The sequence below is a fragment of the Nasonia vitripennis genome, chromosome 3 (assembly GCF_009193385.2).
Source record: "Nasonia vitripennis strain AsymCx chromosome 3, Nvit_psr_1.1, whole genome shotgun sequence".
NCBI lineage: Eukaryota > Metazoa > Arthropoda > Insecta > Hymenoptera > Pteromalidae > Nasonia > Nasonia vitripennis.
The window spans coordinates 14,047,500-14,068,061 of NC_045759.1; the positions used below are offsets into that span (position 1 = coordinate 14,047,500).

Genomic DNA, 20,562 nt, shown 5'->3' on the forward strand with positions numbered 1-20,562 from the left:
GCAGTGCGCGCTCCTCTATATCTATAGCTATAAGCGCAGTCATGCACCCGCGCGAATGCCTCCCACCACTCAACTCTCTGGCAGTCACAGATCAGCCCTTTAGCTTTTCTGCACTGAAAGTAACCTTCAAAATCCGTGGAGTAAAACTCCCTACTGAGGTCATGGCAGTCTAGAAATGATTATAAAACCACTCCTAACCGTACTGGCCTATTGCCACGAATCGCCTTGTCGATTCGCGCATGTGAGAATTAAATAGCGTAGAAACGTTCGCTAAACTAAATAATACTAGGCAAAATAAATATTAATAAAAATAAATACGTCGCACTGCTCTTATCCCTAGTAGCCCTCGGTTACGTCCGGAACAAACATTGAGTTATATGCAACGTCAGGCGAGTGGATTCGAAAAACTGCTCGATTTATGAGAGTAATTGATATCAAATAAATATAAATAGCACTATATTCGTCTAGATACTTTTGCTATTTGATAGATTATACAAACAAGTAAAAATTATTTTAAATAACCATTATTAATGTTTTTAAATCACTGCTCACTTATGGAATTACCTTTACAAGCTACTTCGTTCATCGACTAAGATAAAAGTTTAGAATTCAATAATATCGTATCATAATTTGAATGAAATGTATTCTCAAAATTTGTAAACAATAATACAACTTTTAACAAACGCTCAGATTTTCTCTCAGATTTTGCCATATGCACCGAAAAAGGATCACGCGAAGATCACTATAGACTTCTGAGCTCGAGCTGGCGATTCACATCAACTAACAACAGCGCCAGGCTGTTTACTACTATGCTTTATTACTGACAATATGGGTAACATATTTATTTTCTCAAGTTAACAGAATATTAAAAAAAAAAATAATGTTATTTATGTAAAAGTGATTAAAAATAAAGAAAACGCATTTTCTATCTTAAAAATGAATTACCACGATTCTATTTATTATATAATCTGATATTTAATAATAATATACATATATTATAATTTTTTTAAAGGTAATACTTTATAAAGTTAGTAATAAATTAAATGAATTCAAGATATAAGAATAGAAAGAATGGGAATAGAAGATTTTTTAAATTGCCGCCTAGCGTAAGATGTCGTACTTTGCGATGGCCTTGAAAATCATCTTCGAGCTGCTTCAGAATATACCTATATACATATATAGTGAACTAAACTGTAGAAACGAGCTGATCCAAATAACATCAGTTACGAAATTATATTCGTTAATTGCATCTTTATAGTTTGGTAAATAGCAAAAACTAACAAAAATAATAGTTTTTTATGTAATATTTAAAACAAAATTTGGTTTCCAATAATTTACTATCTTACGATGAAAATATGTTTTTTTCAGTGGAGTTTCTAAAACCATATCACTTTGTGATTGACGTATTTTATCGAGCGCACATTTTCATTTTACTAGCAAAGTCAAGCGCGCTACGCGGGCTCAGTTTTTTGTTGCCCAATTCGTTACTTGACCTCTAAAATTTTACTTGAAATTTTACAATCTTTTCTTTAAAAAGTGACACGGGAAAAGTAAAGCCGCTGAAAATGCTAAATTCAAATTTCTGATTCAGAATGATTTGAAAATAATGATTTTATTGTTATAATTGAATTTACATTTTAAATTTTGGCGCCATTTAATACAGATGTCGCTTCATAACCAATAAACCATGGCAACCAATCAGAATCACGTATTAAATGCTTCACAACAAATGCTTCAAAACATAGGCCATCACTTTTTTTAGAGGGTAAACAAGCAGATAGTATTAAACTACATACAATTTCTGCTGGAGTATAGAAAGTGCAAGTGAGATAGATAGAGAACTTAAAATGCGCGTGCGCGAGCTCGAATCATGGGTATTTCCTACCGGCCGGCAACAGTGCCAAGCTGTCGTTTTACGTTGTCAGTGTACAGGCATAAGCCAGCGCACAGGCCGGTGCTGCAGCCTTGTAGTTGACAGTATTTATTTTCGTTCTTGAACAATTTTGGTGGATATTCGAACGCGAGTATTATAGCATGATACTTAAGTGGTCAGATTCGAAAGAAGTAATTATACAAAAGGATTTAAAAATAGTGGGGTGATATTTTCTGATTTTCTTGCGTCAGAACGTGTTACGATCAGTCGAGTGGCAAGTAAGCAATGCTGCATTTATACTATACCTATACGTAGCATGAGTAATAATCCTCGGAATATTATCAAGCGCGATGATACGGGCTGCAAAGTGACGAAATCTAAAGGTGTATCGCGAATCACAGATAAATTACTTATGTTTCGTCATATTAACAAATACACTTGATTCATTAATGTTCGAAAGCATTTGACTTATTTGTTTCTATGAATTTTTCTAATAAAGATACTAAGCGAGTTAAAAATATGCTTGTTTGTACTATGATAGGTTAACTTTTTTTTAAATATTGTCGAATAAGAATTAAAAATTATTTTTTGTTGATCTAAGAGATCAATTTGAATGAGTGTAGTAGAGGCGAACATCTGTTTTTTTGTGACAGAATAATGTTTATAGATCAGATTTTCACCAAGAAACCTCATTAAGCATATAAATTTTAAATAACTAAATAAATAAATTTTCCTGGTCACTAAAATTAAACATCGGAATTTTTTGACTCAAGAAGAATCTAATAGAAATATTTTAATATTTTTTAGCAAAAAGATATTGTAAAAGATAATTAATATTGGCCTCGCACAGTGGTATATTTAATAATGCATACCTCATTGAATCCGAGCGATCGATCCCTGGAGTCCGTAAGTCAACACGATAAAAATAAATTAAAACTGCTTGCAATATTTTTGAAGAATGATTGACATCATTCGACTAAAACATTGTTCGCAGTTGATCGTAAGCGTTAAAACGCGAACGGGTAAATAACTGCAATCCTTATGCAACAGATACTCCAGTTGCTCAGAGAGCAGGTCACGAAGGACTCAGACATATCGCCATATTTAGCAGCTATTCAGTCCCTAAATGGTACAAAACCTGGAGAGAAGTACAAGGACCTCAACCTCATTGTCAAAAAACTTGTTGCGAGTAATAACCAGTCCGACACTACGTCCACCGAAGTTCCAGCAGCTATGGCTCCGCTAGTACAGTTACTCGTAGCCAAAGAAGTGAAATCCTTCGAGGTCGTGCGCGATGCACTGAAATCGGAAGATAAGACGATTTTGAATCATGCCCTAAATACTAATTGGTTCTTTGATGCATCCAATTCTCATGTGGATATTGACTACTTCGTGACTAATATTATGCCTTACGTATCGGAACGCACGCGTTTCAGAATCATTAAGAACCTTTCAAAGAGTCTCATTAGGGAACCGATAAAAGCCGAGAATTTCTTTACCAAATTCACAGAGTTGTATGGCATCAATGAAGCAATGCCGTTGCTGCCAGCCTGCAGCGACGACTTTATCTTCAATGAGATACTAAAGCACAAAATTGAATTTATACCAAGAAAACTGTTGGCTTTATACAAGAACCATCCGAAAGTCGTGATTAGGTATCTGAATCTCGGAAATAAAAAGAACGAAAGCAATAAGAAAGAGAGAGAAATACACTCGATTTCTTTGTACGAGTACCGACATTTTTTACCACATTTAATAAGACACAACGTTCGCGATTTCATCGAGTTGTACGATCAGTATGCGAGCAAGAATTTAGGAAGCACTTTGTCTGCACTGCTGCTAAAAAATGCTACAGATGAGATTATAAAAAATCCTCTAACTTATCTTGGACTTCTGTCTCTAAAAGCAGTTTGTAAAAAACTTACGCTTGAACAGATCGAAGAAATGTACGCGAATCTCCTCCCGGAAAAAGACAATCAATTCGATTTTGGTAATATGCTGCGATACTTGAAGTACTATCCCAAGGTGAAACGGCTGGATCTAATGCAACGTTTGTACAAAGAAAAATATTCGCGAGACTTAATAAGTGGCATATACAACATAAATTCAACAGATCTCGATCTTGTTTACAACATGATTTCGCCAGAGCTGTTTGAAGAGTTATTTACAAAAGCTCTTCCGACGAAAGTTGGACATTTCAGTGTGGACAAATTTATTGCATATTTACACCTGTTTCCTCGAGAGAAAGCGATATCAATACTATTAGAGAAGTTTGAATCTTTTTACGGCGAAAATTTGTTGAGTAACATTAAACGTATCGAATCGGAATCTTTGCTGAAGTTGCTCCCTTCCGATGTGCGAGCAGTACAAGCTAAGAGACTGGTCGACTTGTACTTAAACAACGATGACAATCAATACTATAAATGGTGTTGCTTTTTACCTCCGAATGAAAGCTTTGCTATATTTAAAGAAGCAATCGCGAAAACTTCTAGTGATATACAAAGATACGAGTACATAAAGAAGATGCTATACTCTTGTTCCATCTATGAGAGTACGGAAGGGCTATTAAACGTTCTTAGCTACTACAATACTCGTCACAAGAACGAAAGGATAGAAGTCTTGTCCTTAGTACTCCTGTACATAAGTGAAAATTTAAACTTAAAAGCGCTTGAAAAATCACATTGGCAAATACTCCGAGAAATAATGCAGAGGGCGCACACAAAGAACGACTTATTCAAGATGAGTGCCAATCAAATTGGTCCATTTTTTGGTGGTGCTGTGTATCATTTGTTAATACAGTTTAAACGAGAAAACGAGGAAATGATGCCAGAAGATGAAAAAATCTTTTTGGATAAGATACTCGATATGGCAGTAGACTACAACATAGAGTCATCTGATAGTAAATGGATTTTCATTCCTCCATGTGCCAGTGTCCAAAGGTATTGTTTTGATAGGCTACTCAAATTAACAGTAGTTAAATACCCCAAAGAACACACGATTTGGCAATCTAAAGCGGGTTTTAATAGAAAAGTAAAGGTCCTTACAGATATTTTAAATGCATTTAATAGGTGCAATGGGGCCATTGAAAAGTTCAACAAAGCATCAAAAGATGCAGCGAGTCACATTGAAAATATAAAAATAAAAGATTATTCTTGGGTGGTAGAGTTAATAGAAGAATTGAATGAATCTAGTTCACTTTCCATATCTCAACGACGAGAAATAAGCCATGCTTTGAAACGTATCGACTCAGGATTATCATTTTCTGTAAGACATGTACAACATCCAAATATAGCATCTATCAGCGACGTAAAATCGGGTGCTGCCTGGATCAAGCTTAAAAAAGATCAGGATGACGTGCTAGCCAATTGGACCGAATATCTAACAGCGTGTAGAGAGAAACTAAAATTCAATACAAAGAGAGGAGCTTTGGCGGCCAGACGATTTCTCCTTAGCATACTGTGGTGCAAAGATTTGCCAATCAAATTTGTCGAGCGCTGCTTGCTTGAGGTTACAGAAGTCGGCAGTATTAAAGTATTGAGCATTCTTCTTGATGGCGAGTCATTTAGCAAATTAGCGACTCTTTTTGCTCCTCAAAATTCTTCTGTCGATTCTCTAGGTGATGATGCTAGAGTCTACTACACCACGGTGCAGTCGATATTGCCAGCTATGAACTTCACGAACCCTCCAGTACCGTTCGATGTCATAACCCTTTTCTGTCAAGGTGACTACACTAAATTGGCTATCCAGGCATTTAGTCACGCATCTCAACGTGTTTCTCGTGCTAAGATCATGGAATTTGCAAATGATATTATTAAGAAGCCTGTCTCTGTAAAGAAACACGGTATAAAACTGATCTTTCAGGTGGCAAATGCTAAAGAGCTGCGAAAGTTCGTTGAGAAGACCTGGCGCATTGAGACGCATGTGTCCATTCGTGAAATAATGGCACAAAACATTCAGAAAAATTTACAAGATAATCCAAATGAGGATAATTGGAACTTGATAAAACTCTGCATCGATGGAATGACTGTTAAAGACGAGGTTCCATTGACGGTACTTTCTTTCCTGAGTTCGTTGAAGAGTAAACACTTTTGTGATTATTTAACACGATTACTAAATAAAATTGAAGAATTATCGACAAAAGGACTTGATGAGACTACAACTTCTAAGCTCATAAGCAAAGCGTTTGAAAGCATTACTTCTCATCAGATAAAATTTTTTTCGGAAGACAAAATCATGGAATACTTGGAAAAATACTTTTTCGATGCAAAATCATCAAAAGTCCACTCTGCTGCTCGACATTTTGCGTTAATGGTTTTTAATCGCCATTTTTCAGAGCATAAAAATGCATAACCTAAATAAATATTAGATGTATGATTATTTCATGTATCATGCCAAAATACTGTAAAAATTTTGTATCAATAAAATAAATAATTATTAGTACGCGAACGTATTTTTTAATAGCCTAGTCCTTGCTATGAGTATCAATATAAAGATAAAAAATTACTACGATTATAATTATAAGTCTGTATAAAAATAACATAAGTAAATTTATTTGTGATTCTTGCAGCAATTAATGTTTCATTATAATTATATAATACTAGGAATGAAGGCGCGCTTCGCGCGCTCTTGATTCTATCTCTGTCTAATAACACTGGTAGAAAATCTATTGTAAGTGTTGTGCGGCACACTAACGTCTGCTAATATTTTATAAGCATGTAACATGTTAATAAATCCCTCAAAACTATTTTTTAATAAATATATTAATAATGCTCAATGTCCTCATCATTGGTTCGAATAGTGAATTTGAAGAAAAGTTCAGTATAAGAGTCAGTGGGTTTGTCTATCGTTACAATGCCATTTATTTGCATTATAAAAAAGCTATACAACTGAAATTTTACACAGATACTTACTATGCTACCTAGAAAACATGTAACCTACATGATTATGATTTAACTTTTTTCATTCATATTTTCACATCGAGGCCCATTTGAATTTTTTAATTTAGCGTATCAAATTTTTCTTGTAGACAGTTACACAGAAACTACCATCTCTAGCACATTGTATTTATTTTTACATGAAAAATTTGATAAGTATTTTAGCTTTTTTGTCCAGGCATTAATTAGAATTTTGACTTTTAACAGTTGTGAGAGATTTTGAGACCGATACCTGTTACTCCATTTTTGCATTTTTTAAGTCAAAATTCTAATTACCTAAAACCTTGACTAAAAAGCCAAAACATTTATCACTTTCTCCATGTAAAAATATGCTAGAAACCAGAAATACAATGTGCTAGAGATAGTAGTTTCTGCGTAACTGGCTATAAGTAAAATTTGACCTGCTCAATTAAAAAATTCGCATGAGCCTGGATGTGAAAATATGAACGAAAACAGTTTAAAAATCAGAATCATCTAGGTTACATATTTCTAGGTAACATAGGAAGTGTCAGTGTCATATTTTAGTTGTCTAGTAGCCTTTTTACAATCAAAAAGCGTTGTATAATGATAGACTTAAACTTACTGACTCGGATACTGAACTTTTCTTTAAATTCACCTCTCAAACTTCACCGGGGCGAGTTTGGGCACAGAGACACAGTATATCTTCAAACTCTTTATTCTTTTAATTGAACTTCTCACTGACATTAAAAAAAAACTAAATAATATTCACACACTTTATTACTACTTCAAATAGGGTTAGGGGTAATACTACACACTCTTGGTGATGATTAATTTTTACTAAAATTTCTTGCTAGCTATATTACATATATTTTATCTGTTATCAAGGTTTCCACATTTTATTTTAAACACCTTAAACATTTCTACCAGGGTTATGAGTTATGAGTGTTTTGAGGGTTATGAATTTAAAGCGCGGTTCTGATGTCGTTGCCTAGGCAACCAACCAGCAACCAATCAGAATCACATATTAAATGCTTCACAACAAAGGCCATCATTTTTTTAAGAGAGGAAAGTTCCTTTAGAATTTTCCATATGTTAAATCGTGTAGCTGTTTTATGTTAGTCACTTGAAACGTATACCGAAATTTTCTTTATAACAATACTATGTTTAATTATCAATGACTAACATTTTTTCGTAACAGGTATTACTATTGACAAAATTCTTTATATTTTTATATTTCGTTGCAGATCGAGTTCTGATTTAACAAGATGGATAATAATACAACAATGGACATAAAAGAAAGTTTACCATCCCCTTCATCACTGTATCTGATGACTATTCAATCTCTGCCCGGTTCAACTCCCAAAGAAAAATATAGACATCTAAACTGTATAACCCTTGAAATCGTCACTACTTGCTGCGAGACTCGTGAACAACTAGATAGCGTTATTCTATCGCGCAACATACCAGCACCCATATTTTCACTTGTTCAAGTACTAGCCGCAAAAAGATTGAAATTACGCGAAGTGATTCTCGAAGCTCTCAAGTCAACGAATTTACAAGTACTAAATCAAGCTTTGAGGGCCAAGTGGTTCTTTGACGGAACCAACAAGCAAGTCACTGTTCCATACTTTGTTGAGCAAGTGTTTTCCTTTGTATCACTGCGTACTAGATCGAGGATCGTCAAGGCTCTGGCACGAGGTATGCGAACACCGGGACTGGAGTTCAAGGCTGAGCAGTTCTTTAAGGCTCTCCTTAAAGACTACAGCCTCTCGCAGGCCATGCCACTTCTACCCTACTGTGGAGAAAATTTCATAAGCAGTGCGATTGCCGAGTACGACATAAAACTCTCTATCAAAATGCTTGACCTTGTGTACCGCAAGTATCCGACATTGGCAATTCTTTACCTGGATCACGGAAGACATCTACGAGATCCAGAGATAGAACGTAAAAATCATACGATGAAATCTTTGACTTACAAAACTTTTCTTTTAAGACTTATCAAACACCATACTGAGGAATTTATAAAGCTATCCCGTGCTATTAATAATGACTGCGGTAGAATTAGCAATACTCGCGTACGATACCTGTGTAAGAATGCCGCACATATTTTTGTAGAGAACCCTAACATATACTTGCCTCATGTAAATTATAAAGCCGTCTACTACAATCTTACAAGAGAACAGTTTGTAAAAATGTATTGTAATATGTTTCCGAAACAGATGTACCAGTTTGATTTTTTTGAAATGCTCATCTATCTAAATCGTTATCCGAAAGCTGGACGCTTGAGCTTCATGATGGATCAATATAAAACTGTGTACAAAAGGGATTTACTTGATGATACATCTAGGCACAAAATCTCTATTAGCAATTTAAAAGATGCAACTGATTTACTTAGAACGGAGGATTTCGAAAAATTGTTCGTTTCTAACCTAATCTTTCCATACCACCTGAATGATTTTAAAATAGACGAGGTAATGAATTACTTGGAATATTATCCGAAAGAAAAACAGTTAAATTTATTGAGGACAACTTTCCAAAGCCGTTTTAAAAGCGATATTCTAAGCCTTCCTTTCCATCTTAAATCGGTGAAATTTTTGAGAATTCTACCTGACGATGAAAGAGACCGGTTAGCTAAACTGCTGATACAAAATTGCATCGCATATAGACAGTCACCAGACTGCTGGTTCTGCTTTTTAGCAATCAAGGAATCCTTTGAGATCTATAGAGAAAAACTTCAAAATCTGTCATTATCAAAAAGAATGGAATGGTTGCAAAACATGATCTCGGCATGCGAAATTTATGATAATAAAACTTACTTATTAGAAGTGCTCAATTACTTCCATGTTCATTACAAAAATGCACAGCCATCGATACAGTATAAGTTTTTGCAGTATCTCATGCAGAAGTTTCAAATAACAGATCTCGATGCTCCGTGCTTTCACGTATTTTACGAAATAGTGCTGAGAGCTTACGTAAAGGATGAACTTTTCAGCATGTCTAATGACGTCATTGAAAAGATATTTGACGGCATAGTACATCGCTTAATTGTTCAGACTCACTTGCCGATCGTCGTACCTGAACTTCACTCAGTTTTGGAGAGGATAGTCGACATGTACCTCGAATACAAAATCGAGTTCCAGGACACAAATGCGTGGAGAATTTTAGAAAACGCGCCAAAACTGGAATTGGTGTGCATCAATATGCTCTTACAACGCATCCCAAGCATTTATCCCGATGACCATCCAGTTTGGAGAGAACCTACGGAGAAACTGAATGTCGCGACGAAGTTGATCGAGAAACTGCACGATTACAATGTAAAATTAATAGAGGACGTTGATAACAGTGAATCGAACAAGGAAAAGATATGCAAACTATTAACGAGAGTGAAAAGCTATCCTTGGTTAATGAGAGCTGTAACCGACGTATTGATATGCAAGGATAAAGATCAAGTTTGTACCGAATATATAAAGAGATGCCTTGAAGTGTATGACAAAGAGTTCTATCATTCGACAATAAACAAGTCAGTAGTTGTGGACTACGTCAAAGAGATTAAATCGGGAAGAGCGAGTTTGTTACTTAAAAAAGACCCTGAAAAAGTTTTTGCAGAATGGGAATCGTACTTTTCGGCTTGTCGAAAACTTTTATCCGCCAATTCACAAGCTGCCAAGAAGTTCGTTTCGTCAACCAAGTGGCATAACCAGCTGCCGATAAAATTCATCGAGCGATCTTTCCTCGAGCTTGATCAGTCAGGCAGCATGACTATTTTGGGCCTTCTTCTCGATGGACCCGACCTAGAGAAAATAATACTACCGCACCTACCGACAGTGCCAACGGTGGAAATTCACGAGAAGGACGCAAGAAATCACTACAGGATGGCGAGTTTCATTCCCCGTGCGATCAATGTATCAACACCACCAGTTTCCACTGACCTTCTTCTAGCGTTATTCCAGGGTGACTACGTTACTTTAGCAGTGCGCTCATTAGACAATCTGGCATGGTGTCTTGAAAAATCCAAGGTTCTCACTATAGCCGAAAAATTAATGAACGACCCCTTAATTGGCGTAAACCGACATGGGCCTCGCCTGGCATTTATGGTCGCCTCTAAGCAGGAGTTGCATGAGTTCATTTTACAGACTCTGCTTGACTTGAAGCATAAACCCTCGGTAGCTGAGGCGATTGCGAAGAAGATCAAGAATCTAATGATAATTGAACCTTCTGAAATGAATTTATCGTTGTTGGAGACCTTTATCGACAAATTAAGGATAGAAGACACAGTCGCGCTTAGTGTGCTGTGTAAAATTGGCTCACTGAGAGCTAATGCTGTTACGACGTTGTACGTTCAAATGATTTTGAGGAAAATCGAGGTACTCGCGGAGAATAATGGCATGGACAATTTGTTGGAGATTTGCATTAGGGATGTTTTTGGAACCATGATCGCACCGCTATTACCGAAAGAACTGATATTGGGGGCGATAAAGAAATACTACTTTAATCCCCCATCGTTGGAAGTGTCACTTGCAGTACGCGAGTTTGCAAAGAATGTTTTTATACATCGGCCTTTCGTAGCTTCAGCTTAGGAAATTTGTTGAGATACAGTGAGAGTCTTTTAATTATATAATTGCATCGATGTTAATATTACTGTAATTTTTTATAATTTATATCATTATAGCATAGCTAAAGTACATTAATGTTAATTAATAAATTAAAGATTTAATAATATTTGTCGTATTATTTATTATTATCACAGCTTTTAAGCAAAATATAATATAATTATAGACTTTTATTTTATTTCCCGATTATAATTAACTGATTAAAAAACTCGTATATACAAGCCAATCATTTCGTTCGTATCATAGCAGTAGAAGCAGACATGTATTACGATAGCTCCGTTACAATACATGTTTGAATTACTTTTTTTTTAATATAACGCAGATTATACTTAGTATTTCAATGTACTACATTATACATTTTGTGCCAATCGATCAGTATAAAAATATTTAATTATAATTAATTTAGACATTTTTTTTTATTCTTCAGAATTCTTATGAGCAGCTAAAAATGTTTACAAATTCAGCACGAATTTTTGGATAAATAGAAATGCATACACGTTAAAAATAAATATTTAAAGTAGGCTGCAGATTTTGTTTAGAATAAAAGCGAATGAAACTGTAAACACGCAAAAACACACAGCTATTCACTTCCACGTTGACTCATCGGTTCGCAAAATCCGAGTACTTTCCCGGTTCGTCAGCCGGCCGAAAGACTGGGGCACCATCTAAGCATTCGCTGACGTCAGCCCTGCTCTGAGAACACCGCCAGACACGAGGAGCCGCTATGTACGCGGATAAGCAGCAGCAGCGCGCCTGCGCGCACAACTCGATCCGCTTCTCTCGCGGCATTCCGTCGCCTCGCGTCGCCAGCAGCAGCTGCCCGCCACGAGACACAGCAGCGGCTACAGTGACGGTCTCATCCTGTAGTGCTCGATGATGTCGTCGAGGATGTGAAAAGCCTCAGTGCGAGAATTCCCGAAGACATCCCTCAGTTCAGTAGAAAAAGACGAGGTGCACCACTGGGTGACGTAACCAAAAGCTGCCGGCTCGGGACCTTGAAACCGCGTGCGTGTGTGTGGCTGTGTGTGCGGAGCCGCGAGTTTCGGAGTCGGCGCATCTCTTCCTTCAGCACACACGCGAGCCGTTGCTCCGCTCCGAATTGAGTCCAGGTGCGTAGCAGCTTTGTTGGGACCTCGACTGGGGTCTTTTTTTGAGGTTAGGTCATTTTGTTTTGCACGTTTTATTTTTTTATTTTGACGAACATTTTTGATACCTCTCTATTAATTTTGAGTTTTAGAACGACGAATGCCTATGTAATTGGTGAAGAGAACGAATTTTTATTTTGTCGGTAGTTTATTCAGTGATGATACGTTCGAACGTTTTCTTGTACGTTGCTTTGGCAAACAGCTTTGTTGTGATAATGACAATTTAAATTATTGTAGTGTAACGTATAAGTGCGCGTACTAAAAATCGATTAGTTCGAAATCCTGTATTATACACGTGATGTAATTCCATAGATGTTAATACAACAAGTTTATGTAAGATAATATAGAATCATATTGAATGATGTGAGTCATTTATGATAACAAGACTAATATTAATTTTCTGTATTAACTGTATGCAATTATTATTTACATGTAGGTACTATTGAAAAAATCAAGGTGATTTAATTATGATCAGTTTTTTAAAATGAATCTTAGCTTTTGATTGATTATATACACTTTTATGCTTTAAATTATTTTGTGAACTTAAGATTTTAAGTGTTATATTTTAAAAAATTTTATTTTTCAAATTATTATATGCATCGCTTGAGCAAAAATAATTGAATCATAAGCTTTAAGCGTTGCGAAAATACTTACAAAAACTTTTTTTTCAGATTAATCATCCACACTTGGTCTGCAAAAATGGAGCACTTGTCATCGAGCCATTTGTATGCAATCCAAGAAATCGCCGGCGAAACTCGCGTAGAAAAATTCAAAGAGATTGGCCGCATAGTCTCTTGTGTCATAGCGGCTATCCAAAGAGGATGCGATTTTGAGACAGCGGCTAACGCGGGGAATGTACCGAAAGCTATAGTGCCTTTAATCAAAGTTCTCGTCGGAGTCAAAATAAAGTCCCATGAATTCATCATCGAAGCTCTCAAATCCGATGACATCTACCTGATAATAGAGGCTCTTAGGGCCAGGTGGTTTTACGATGGTAGCGATAAAACAATCACCAACTACGAGTATTTCTCGAAAAATTTGCTACCATACGTATCAATGAGTACGCGTCGTGAAATAGTCAAGAAACTGGCTGTAGGCCTCGCAGATAAGCAGGTGAAACTAGCCGAAGATTTTTTCGATGGCTTCGTCGCTACTTATGGTGTACAAGAGGCTACCAATTTTTTACCAGCCTGCAGGAGCGATTTTATTTATGAAGCGATCGTGAAGCACAAGATCGTCTTGTCGAACAAAATACTAAAAATAATTTATCGCAAGTATCCTGAAATTGCTCTGCGTTATCTCAAGTTTACGAATCCTTACGAAAGGAGAGATGAAATCGGTCGGACTATGTTCCGAGTAATCGACATCAATCAATACGAGAGTTTTATGCCGCTGCTTGTGACGAAGCATCCAGAGGTTTTCGTAAACATGCAAGAGATATGTCATACTTCGGCTAGCCTAGGAAACAGACGTACCATGATGTTTTTGAAAAATGCGAAGCATCTACTGATAGAGAGACCAAGAGACATAATAGACTTGATGCCTTTGAAACTAATATGTGACAATCTAACTGAAAATGAATTCGAAACGATGTTTGGCAACATTTTGGAAAACCGATGGGATATGTTCAATATCGACGAGATGCTAAACTACTTGGGTTATTATCCAGAAGATAAGAAAGCTACATTACTGCGCGACAAAGTCAAGGAAAAGTACGGTTTCGATCTCTACGAAAAAGTCGAGAAGATGACGCCAAAGTTTCTATTGCTGCTGCCTAAAGAAGAGCGCCACGCCTTGGCTCGACGAATCATTGAAGTCCGACATAAAGTCGAGGTTTCTGACTCTGATTCTTCTTGGTGGTGCTACCTACCAGTCGAAGAGGCTATACCAGCAATGAAGATGCAGATCGTCAAACATTGGAAGCCTCTCAAGCGGAAGAGGCTATTCTCGCAGTTGATCTACTTATGCAAGCTGAACGAGAACATGGAAGCGCTGCTAGACGTATTAAGGTTCGTCAACGAGAAGTACAGAAACGAAAGAGCTGATGTGATCTGTGGCATGCTTGACAGAATCACCCAAGAGTTCGACTTGGACACTTTCGAGCAGGAGTACTGGAGTATTATGTTCAATCTTATAAAGCATCTCAAGCTGAAGAAAGAAACGGCCAGAGAGTATTGGGTGCTTATCAAAATACTCAAAAAGAACGTTCATTATTGTGATAGTCATGGTCTTCCAGTTGACGACATTATCGAACTGATAGTGAAGTTGTTCCTCGAGGGACGAGTTGGTGTGTCGTGGATGTTGCTCGAGGACGAAGCCCAGTATGAGCGAAGGTACCTGGACGTGTGCTTCAAGAATAGTTACTGGATGACTATGGACTACAAGAAGAACGTCGTCGAAGGCATTTATAGTTTCAACGAGCGTCATCTGAAAAAAAATAATTCGATGCAAGGTTTTTCAATCAAAGACTATCCGCATTTATTAAAAATAGTAGAAGAGACTCTAAAGAAGGAACAAAATGAAAAAATCAGCTGGATCATATACACTAAGGAGAAGCTGAAAAAACACGAACCAGAATTGTACAAAACATGGTTTCCAGGCGAAGAAGACGATTCTTCGATCGATAATTTTTGTGATGAGTTACCTCTTGAAGAAGACAAACCTGTGCCCGAAACTAGAAAGAAGATAATATACCTGACCGAAGCCATAATCGCATTGAAGAGAAATTACGGCGAGATCAAAGACAACTGGGAGCAGTACTACGAGTGCTGTAAAAATGAGGTCACCTCAAAGAAGCGCAGACGAGTGAAGCTCTTTCTCAAAGCGCTGCGTTGGTACCAAGATGTGCCAATCAAGTTCGCCAAGCGATCGATCGAGGAGCGCAATTTTAACATCATGGGACACATGTTCGATGGCGTGACCTTCTCCAAGATCGCGCAGATGTATCTTCCTAAGGAGACAGACGAGGACCGCAATACCGGTTACCTAAACGCTCTGCACATTACGGCGGCTATCAGAAACACGACGACACCCATACCTATAAATTTGGTTGAGAATTACTTGCAGGCGCACTACATGTACTCCTTCAAGAACTACATAAATGATGGCCTGAAGCTCTGGTCATACGTGTCTTATCGTACTTCGTCCAATCAGATGATCGTGCTATCGAGGAATCTGTCGACGGAACGATTATTCATGAAGCGACATGCGATACGGCTGATGAACGCGATGGCCGCGCGCAACGACTTGGTGGATTTCTTCGCGGAGTTTTGGCGCAAAGAACAGCATCCGATTATTCGCGAGATACTAGCTGAGAAAATCCGAAAGCTGTTTGCCAAGAGACCGAGCGATGAAACCTGGAAGCTCATGAGTTCCTGCATAGAGGATGTGTCCTTTGTCATCTTCAGCGAGGACGACATTCTCTACAACCTTATGAGGTCCAAGGTCATTCCCGTGGAGTACGCATCGGCTTACGCGGAGCAGATCATGCGCAAACTGCGTGACTTTGTAGAAAAAGGTATGTCCAACCACGACGCAGCTAAGTTCTTGGACCAGCTATTCGACAATCTCAAGCCTGAGTGCAAGGATCATCTGTCCGACGAGTTTTACAACAAAGTGCTAAACATCTATCTTCAGAACTCACATTTGGAGTTCAGCAATGCCAATCGGTTCATAGTCAAAGTTTATCTGAACCCAACAAGCATTCACTTCGAAAACAGACTGAGATACCTGGCGCAGCTATTGAGCGTAGAGTCAAAGCGATTTTACGGCCTAAATATGGAGCAGCGCAAGCTCACGCCGAACGTCGTCGAGAGTGTCATACAGATCGTCGTTTACCAAGTGCAGAAATTCAAAGGCAGCTTGAAGCTGGTCGAGAGCCTGTCCAATGTATTCTGGACCATCTTCACACCTTACCAGCATTCCTGGTCGCACATAATGCTTTATCTATGCACCGAGTATATGAAAGTGGAGCCTTCGTTCGAGGAGTTCGGAATCCAGGTTGGTCAGAACATAGGCTACTTAGTCGAGAAATATACGCCGGAGTACTTCATGCAGATCGTTGAGCTCATCAACGAGTTTGTTTGTAACTTCAGCTTCTACGAGTACTCGACCACCATCAGAAATAGATTAACATTTTTGGAGGGTTTGATCGTAAGTAAGAATGTACATGGGTACATAATAGCAGCAAAATTGATAAACGAGAAGATCGTTAGCGAGTTCGATCATCAGCACTGCAAGATACTTCAGCAGTTGTCGGAAATAGACAATCCAGTTGTTCAGTCTCTTTTGTAATGGAGCAAAAATTGTAAATACGTTACGAGTAACATAAGATATATTTCTACTTACGCTTATAGATAGTTATTTTAATTTAAAATCTACGATGATTGCACACAAATGTGATACTTCCTGTAATTGCGTGACGATGAAATTTAATTATATATATCAAGATACAAGGAAATATAGTAATAGAACTTTTGATTTATAACTCTGAACAGACATCATGTATATTTTCTATACGCGCTAATCGATGCAACTATGACAAATATTTTGTACAAGTTACACATATTTTATTGTTGATGTACATTTGTTTCATAAATGCCATATATGATAATATTAAAATCTAAGAGGAAACAAATGTTCCTGCATGCGTTGATTATTTTTTTAAAGATGTAATGTAAAAATATTAGCTAAGTAGAAAAATCATTTGTTTTTTCATTGCAAAAATAAATGACGCGAACCATAATATTTTTTTCAAATACTTTTGTTTTTACTTGTTAGAATCATCTTCCTATAGCCTCCGTTTTTTGGTGAAAAACTAGTATTGTAACGCCAAAACTCAAGTTTTTGTCTGTATTTTTGCAGATAAGCATGTACTTACTAAATAAATACTGCCTATTCAAGTTACAAAAAATGTTGATATAATACCTTTCCATGTAAAATCCTACCATCCACCAAATGATACAAAATTCTTTGCGAATAAAGCCTTACAAAATTTATTTTTGTTTACATTCACGGTGTACATGACCGTGCATTATACTCTCGCATTCTCTACAATCTCATTAAATTCTTAAAATTTTGGTCTGAATATATTTTGTTGAACTCAGTCACATTCTCAATCGAATCTTCCATAGAAAACAGCAGAGTATCGGGAAGCAAAAATTGGGATTCGTTTACAAAAATCCGAAATATAAATACTATTTGTATTAATAAACAATGAATATTTAAGAGGCAGAAAGAGGCACGCGAGGTCGTGCGAATGAAAATTTGCAAAGCACCGTGCATAAAACGAATAGTGTACTCACATGTGGGGTCGAATCCGGTGATGAAAGCCGGGCAGGGTGCGTAGGCCGTCGTTCCCGCAGGCGTGTTCGGCCAGCACGACCAGCCATCGAATATTGCTGGGCAGTAGGGCTCTGTGAAAAATGAAAAGATATTATGATTTAAATCACGGTTTGATGAATAAATTAAATCACTACTAGGCGTTTATAACTATTGTTCTATTTAATTTAAACTATTTGTACAATTTCTTTGAAAATACTACAATTTTATATTATTATCATAACATTCAATTTTAAATAGTCCTATTTTCCGAAAGAAAATTTTGTTCAAGCAATTGATGAGCACGCGAAAAGAAGAAACCTTAGTGAAAAACTACCGACATTGCTCCGCATCGGTCCGAGTGTGAGTTCTAGGCGTTGGAATGATCGCCTTATCGACTTATGACTTGTTGATACGAGAAAGGATAACGACTGCTTGACGACGACAATGGCGATCTCGGATGACAGAACTTTCCGAACGATCTTCGCAGAAAGTTCAGCTCCATTGTTTCGAAGAGAAACGTTTCACGGCGAGGGCTATCGGACGAATTGCCGTGCGTTCAAGACATTATTCTCCGCCAGGCGCTCAGTGGCTAGGTAAATAGGGTGGGAAATTCCAAGCTCATTTTTGATCGGGGATAACCAAAAATTACGACCGAGTCGTAATTGATTTATTGTATCCAAATTCAAGTAATTTATGCAATTGAAATTCGATGACTTATTTGACGATTTTCCGTTAATTATGTGCAGGGGACACCAATGACATTATTATATTTTTATCTCACTTCATAATTGAGTACAGCTCTTAGCTCTAATTTGTAGTCTTATTTATTTAATTAATTCCACATCATTTTCAGCAATCAAGATTATCTTCGGCTTTGCATGTCAAAGATGTAAGAGCCGTTTATGATCGCTCAGATAAACGCGTGGAAAATCTATTTTAAGATTTATGATGCGTTGACAAGGGGTATTTATAAAGTGAAACTACCTTCATCTACTTTCAATTATATCAAGCTTCTCCGCAGCATACTCAATTCATTACCCATGAATAAAATTCACATGAAACCGAACGAGACGCGAAACGACTCGCTAAACGTTTAATCACAAATGTAACTCGTAAAATTCGCGAGCGTGTAAATCATGAAAAAAAATTCGTTAAACGTTCCAGATCCAATCAAATAAAAGCGTACACACGCAAATGAGTGAGCAACATTCCATGCGTAAAAAGTAATGTAGTAAACGGCAGTATCCTATACCTCGCTCACGAATTAATTGCAAACGCAGAGCTGCATAAATAATATGTTCGTAAAATTGCGGAGGAATATCAGGGTAAAAAACCACTGGAATGCGCTTCTCGTCGATCCGCTTTGCGTCCCGCGGGCTCTTTTAACGAGTTAATTGGTCGTGTGTGTGTGTGTGTGTGTGTGTGTGCGTAAACCAGCGTTTAGGTGGATGAGTTCCTCATGATAAAGCTATCATCAGAGCTTGAAGCGCGTGAATTTCAGAGAGGATCTCGGGCCTTTGATTAGTGATCCAACTAATATAATTTAGAAGCTTATTTTGCAAAATAGATATGCGGGTGTTTCAAGTAGGCTATGATGTGATTAATTTTGCTATTCGCTTTTGGTAACTAAATTTTCAAAGTAGAAATGTCGAATAAAAGTAACGAGCTCTCGCTGCAAAAGAGGCTACTCGTATACAGACGCTATTCTAAAAATTAATGAATAAAGCAAAGAAGAAACGCCGCAGTCTGCGCGTAAGGAAAAATTTCTTCTATATACTTGGAGGCTATTAATAAAACAAAACATAACGGTAAACAGGTCTGACGTCAGTGGGAGTATATAATTAGTTCAACAAACCTACCCTCACCTAAGCGCAAATATAGCTCGAACGAACATCTTAAAATGCCGGCGAAATTATACTACGCGAAGCTACAGCATATGGTAAATTCCTGCATCGGCGTTAAACTTTGAGCAGCACTGATGAAGAACTGATCCGAATATCACCGGACGGCTAAATCTCGTCCCGTAGACAAAAGTTTCCTCGAATTTAGCAACGGAGACGCATGAATGATTAAGCGTTCATTAAGAGTCTAGCACACCGACCTGTTTATCTCCCGGTTTTAAATCAACGTCGCTCGCTAAATAAATATTTACAGCTCTGCGAAGGGATTCGAGTACTGCAGGAATTGCTGAGATTGCATCAAGCATAACAAAGCTTAATGCAGCTACTTCAAAAATAAAAACTCTCGTACTCTTTGCTTTACATTACACAGAACAAATGTTAGCCATATAGATCTCTGCCACTCTGAGCAAAGGTTCGTTTCAATTAGAACGGATGTATGCGCAGCGAGTTAATTGAACAACTTGTACTTTGGCCCACCACCTTCCATGTGTATATCAGCGCGGTCTCGAAACATGGACACCGTCAGATGCAGTCACGCCTCATTCGCTTCTAAAAATACAAAAACACCCACCCATCTGCCCTTGCCGGACTTTAATTTGCAGACCTGTAATCAACTCTCTCTCTCTCTCTCTCCTTCCGCCCAGCAACTTTCATCCTGCGCTAGTTGCCTCGAAAACTTCCGCCTCACGAATTTCGCCACAAAGTTTTCCCCTCGTTTATTTACAGACTTATCGTTATACAGCGTCGTCGATGCAGTCTGCAATTCGGTGCAGTGGAAGCGGGCCGAAATTACACGGACCGTCGCCTTTGTGGGAA

General features: G+C 37.5%; 3 protein-coding genes across 12 annotated transcripts in view; 2 read left to right on the forward strand and 1 right to left on the reverse strand.

Moving 5' to 3' along the window:
• LOC100117395 (calcitonin gene-related peptide type 1 receptor) overlaps positions 1-20,562 on the reverse strand; it is a 167,856-nt gene that overhangs the window by 52,887 nt on the left and 94,407 nt on the right. For all 7 annotated transcript variants that reach the window (XM_032598069.1, XM_031927682.2, XM_031927686.2 and 4 more), the window contains one exon: positions 17,827-17,937. In XM_032598069.1, coding sequence (XP_032453960.1) covers positions 17,827-17,937 — 111 coding nt within the window. The remainder of the gene's footprint in view (positions 1-17,826; positions 17,938-20,562) is intronic.
• Positions 1,825-11,487, forward strand: LOC100679804. Of its 2 annotated transcripts, XM_003424325.5 has the most exons (3): positions 1,867-2,151; positions 2,681-2,779; positions 2,924-6,313. In XM_003424325.5, the coding sequence occupies exons 2-3, from the start codon at positions 2,738-2,740 to the stop codon at positions 6,221-6,223; spliced, it is 3,342 nt and encodes a 1,113-aa protein (XP_003424373.1). In that variant the 5' UTR covers positions 1,867-2,151; positions 2,681-2,737; the 3' UTR covers positions 6,224-6,313. The 2 variants fall into 2 exon arrangements, with proteins under 2 accessions (XP_008204563.1, XP_003424373.1); XM_008206341.4 differs by lacking the exons at positions 2,681-2,779; positions 2,924-6,313 and adding an exon at positions 8,013-11,487 and having other exon boundaries at positions 1,825-2,151.
• On the forward strand, positions 11,597-17,435 carry LOC100679744. Of its 3 annotated transcripts, none has more exons than XM_003424323.5 (2): positions 11,597-12,533; positions 13,195-17,435. In XM_003424323.5, exon 2 carries the CDS (start codon positions 13,223-13,225, stop codon positions 16,814-16,816), a length of 3,594 nt encoding a protein of 1,197 aa, XP_003424371.1. In that variant the 5' UTR covers positions 11,597-12,533; positions 13,195-13,222; the 3' UTR covers positions 16,817-17,435. The 3 variants fall into 3 exon arrangements, with proteins under 3 accessions (XP_003424371.1, XP_003424372.1, XP_008204562.1); XM_003424324.5 differs by having other exon boundaries at positions 11,597-12,487; XM_008206340.3 differs by lacking the exon at positions 11,597-12,533 and adding an exon at positions 12,867-12,886.

Excerpts from the sequence above, each read along its gene's own strand:
- LOC100679804 (XM_003424325.5), top strand. The coding sequence starts at position 2,738 with ATGCATACCTCATTGAATCCGAGCGATCGATCCCTGGAGTCC. Across the intron at positions 2,780-2,923 it reads GCGATCGATCCCTGGAGTCC|ATACTCCAGTTGCTCAGAGA; the intron begins GTAAGTCAACAC and ends CTTATGCAACAG.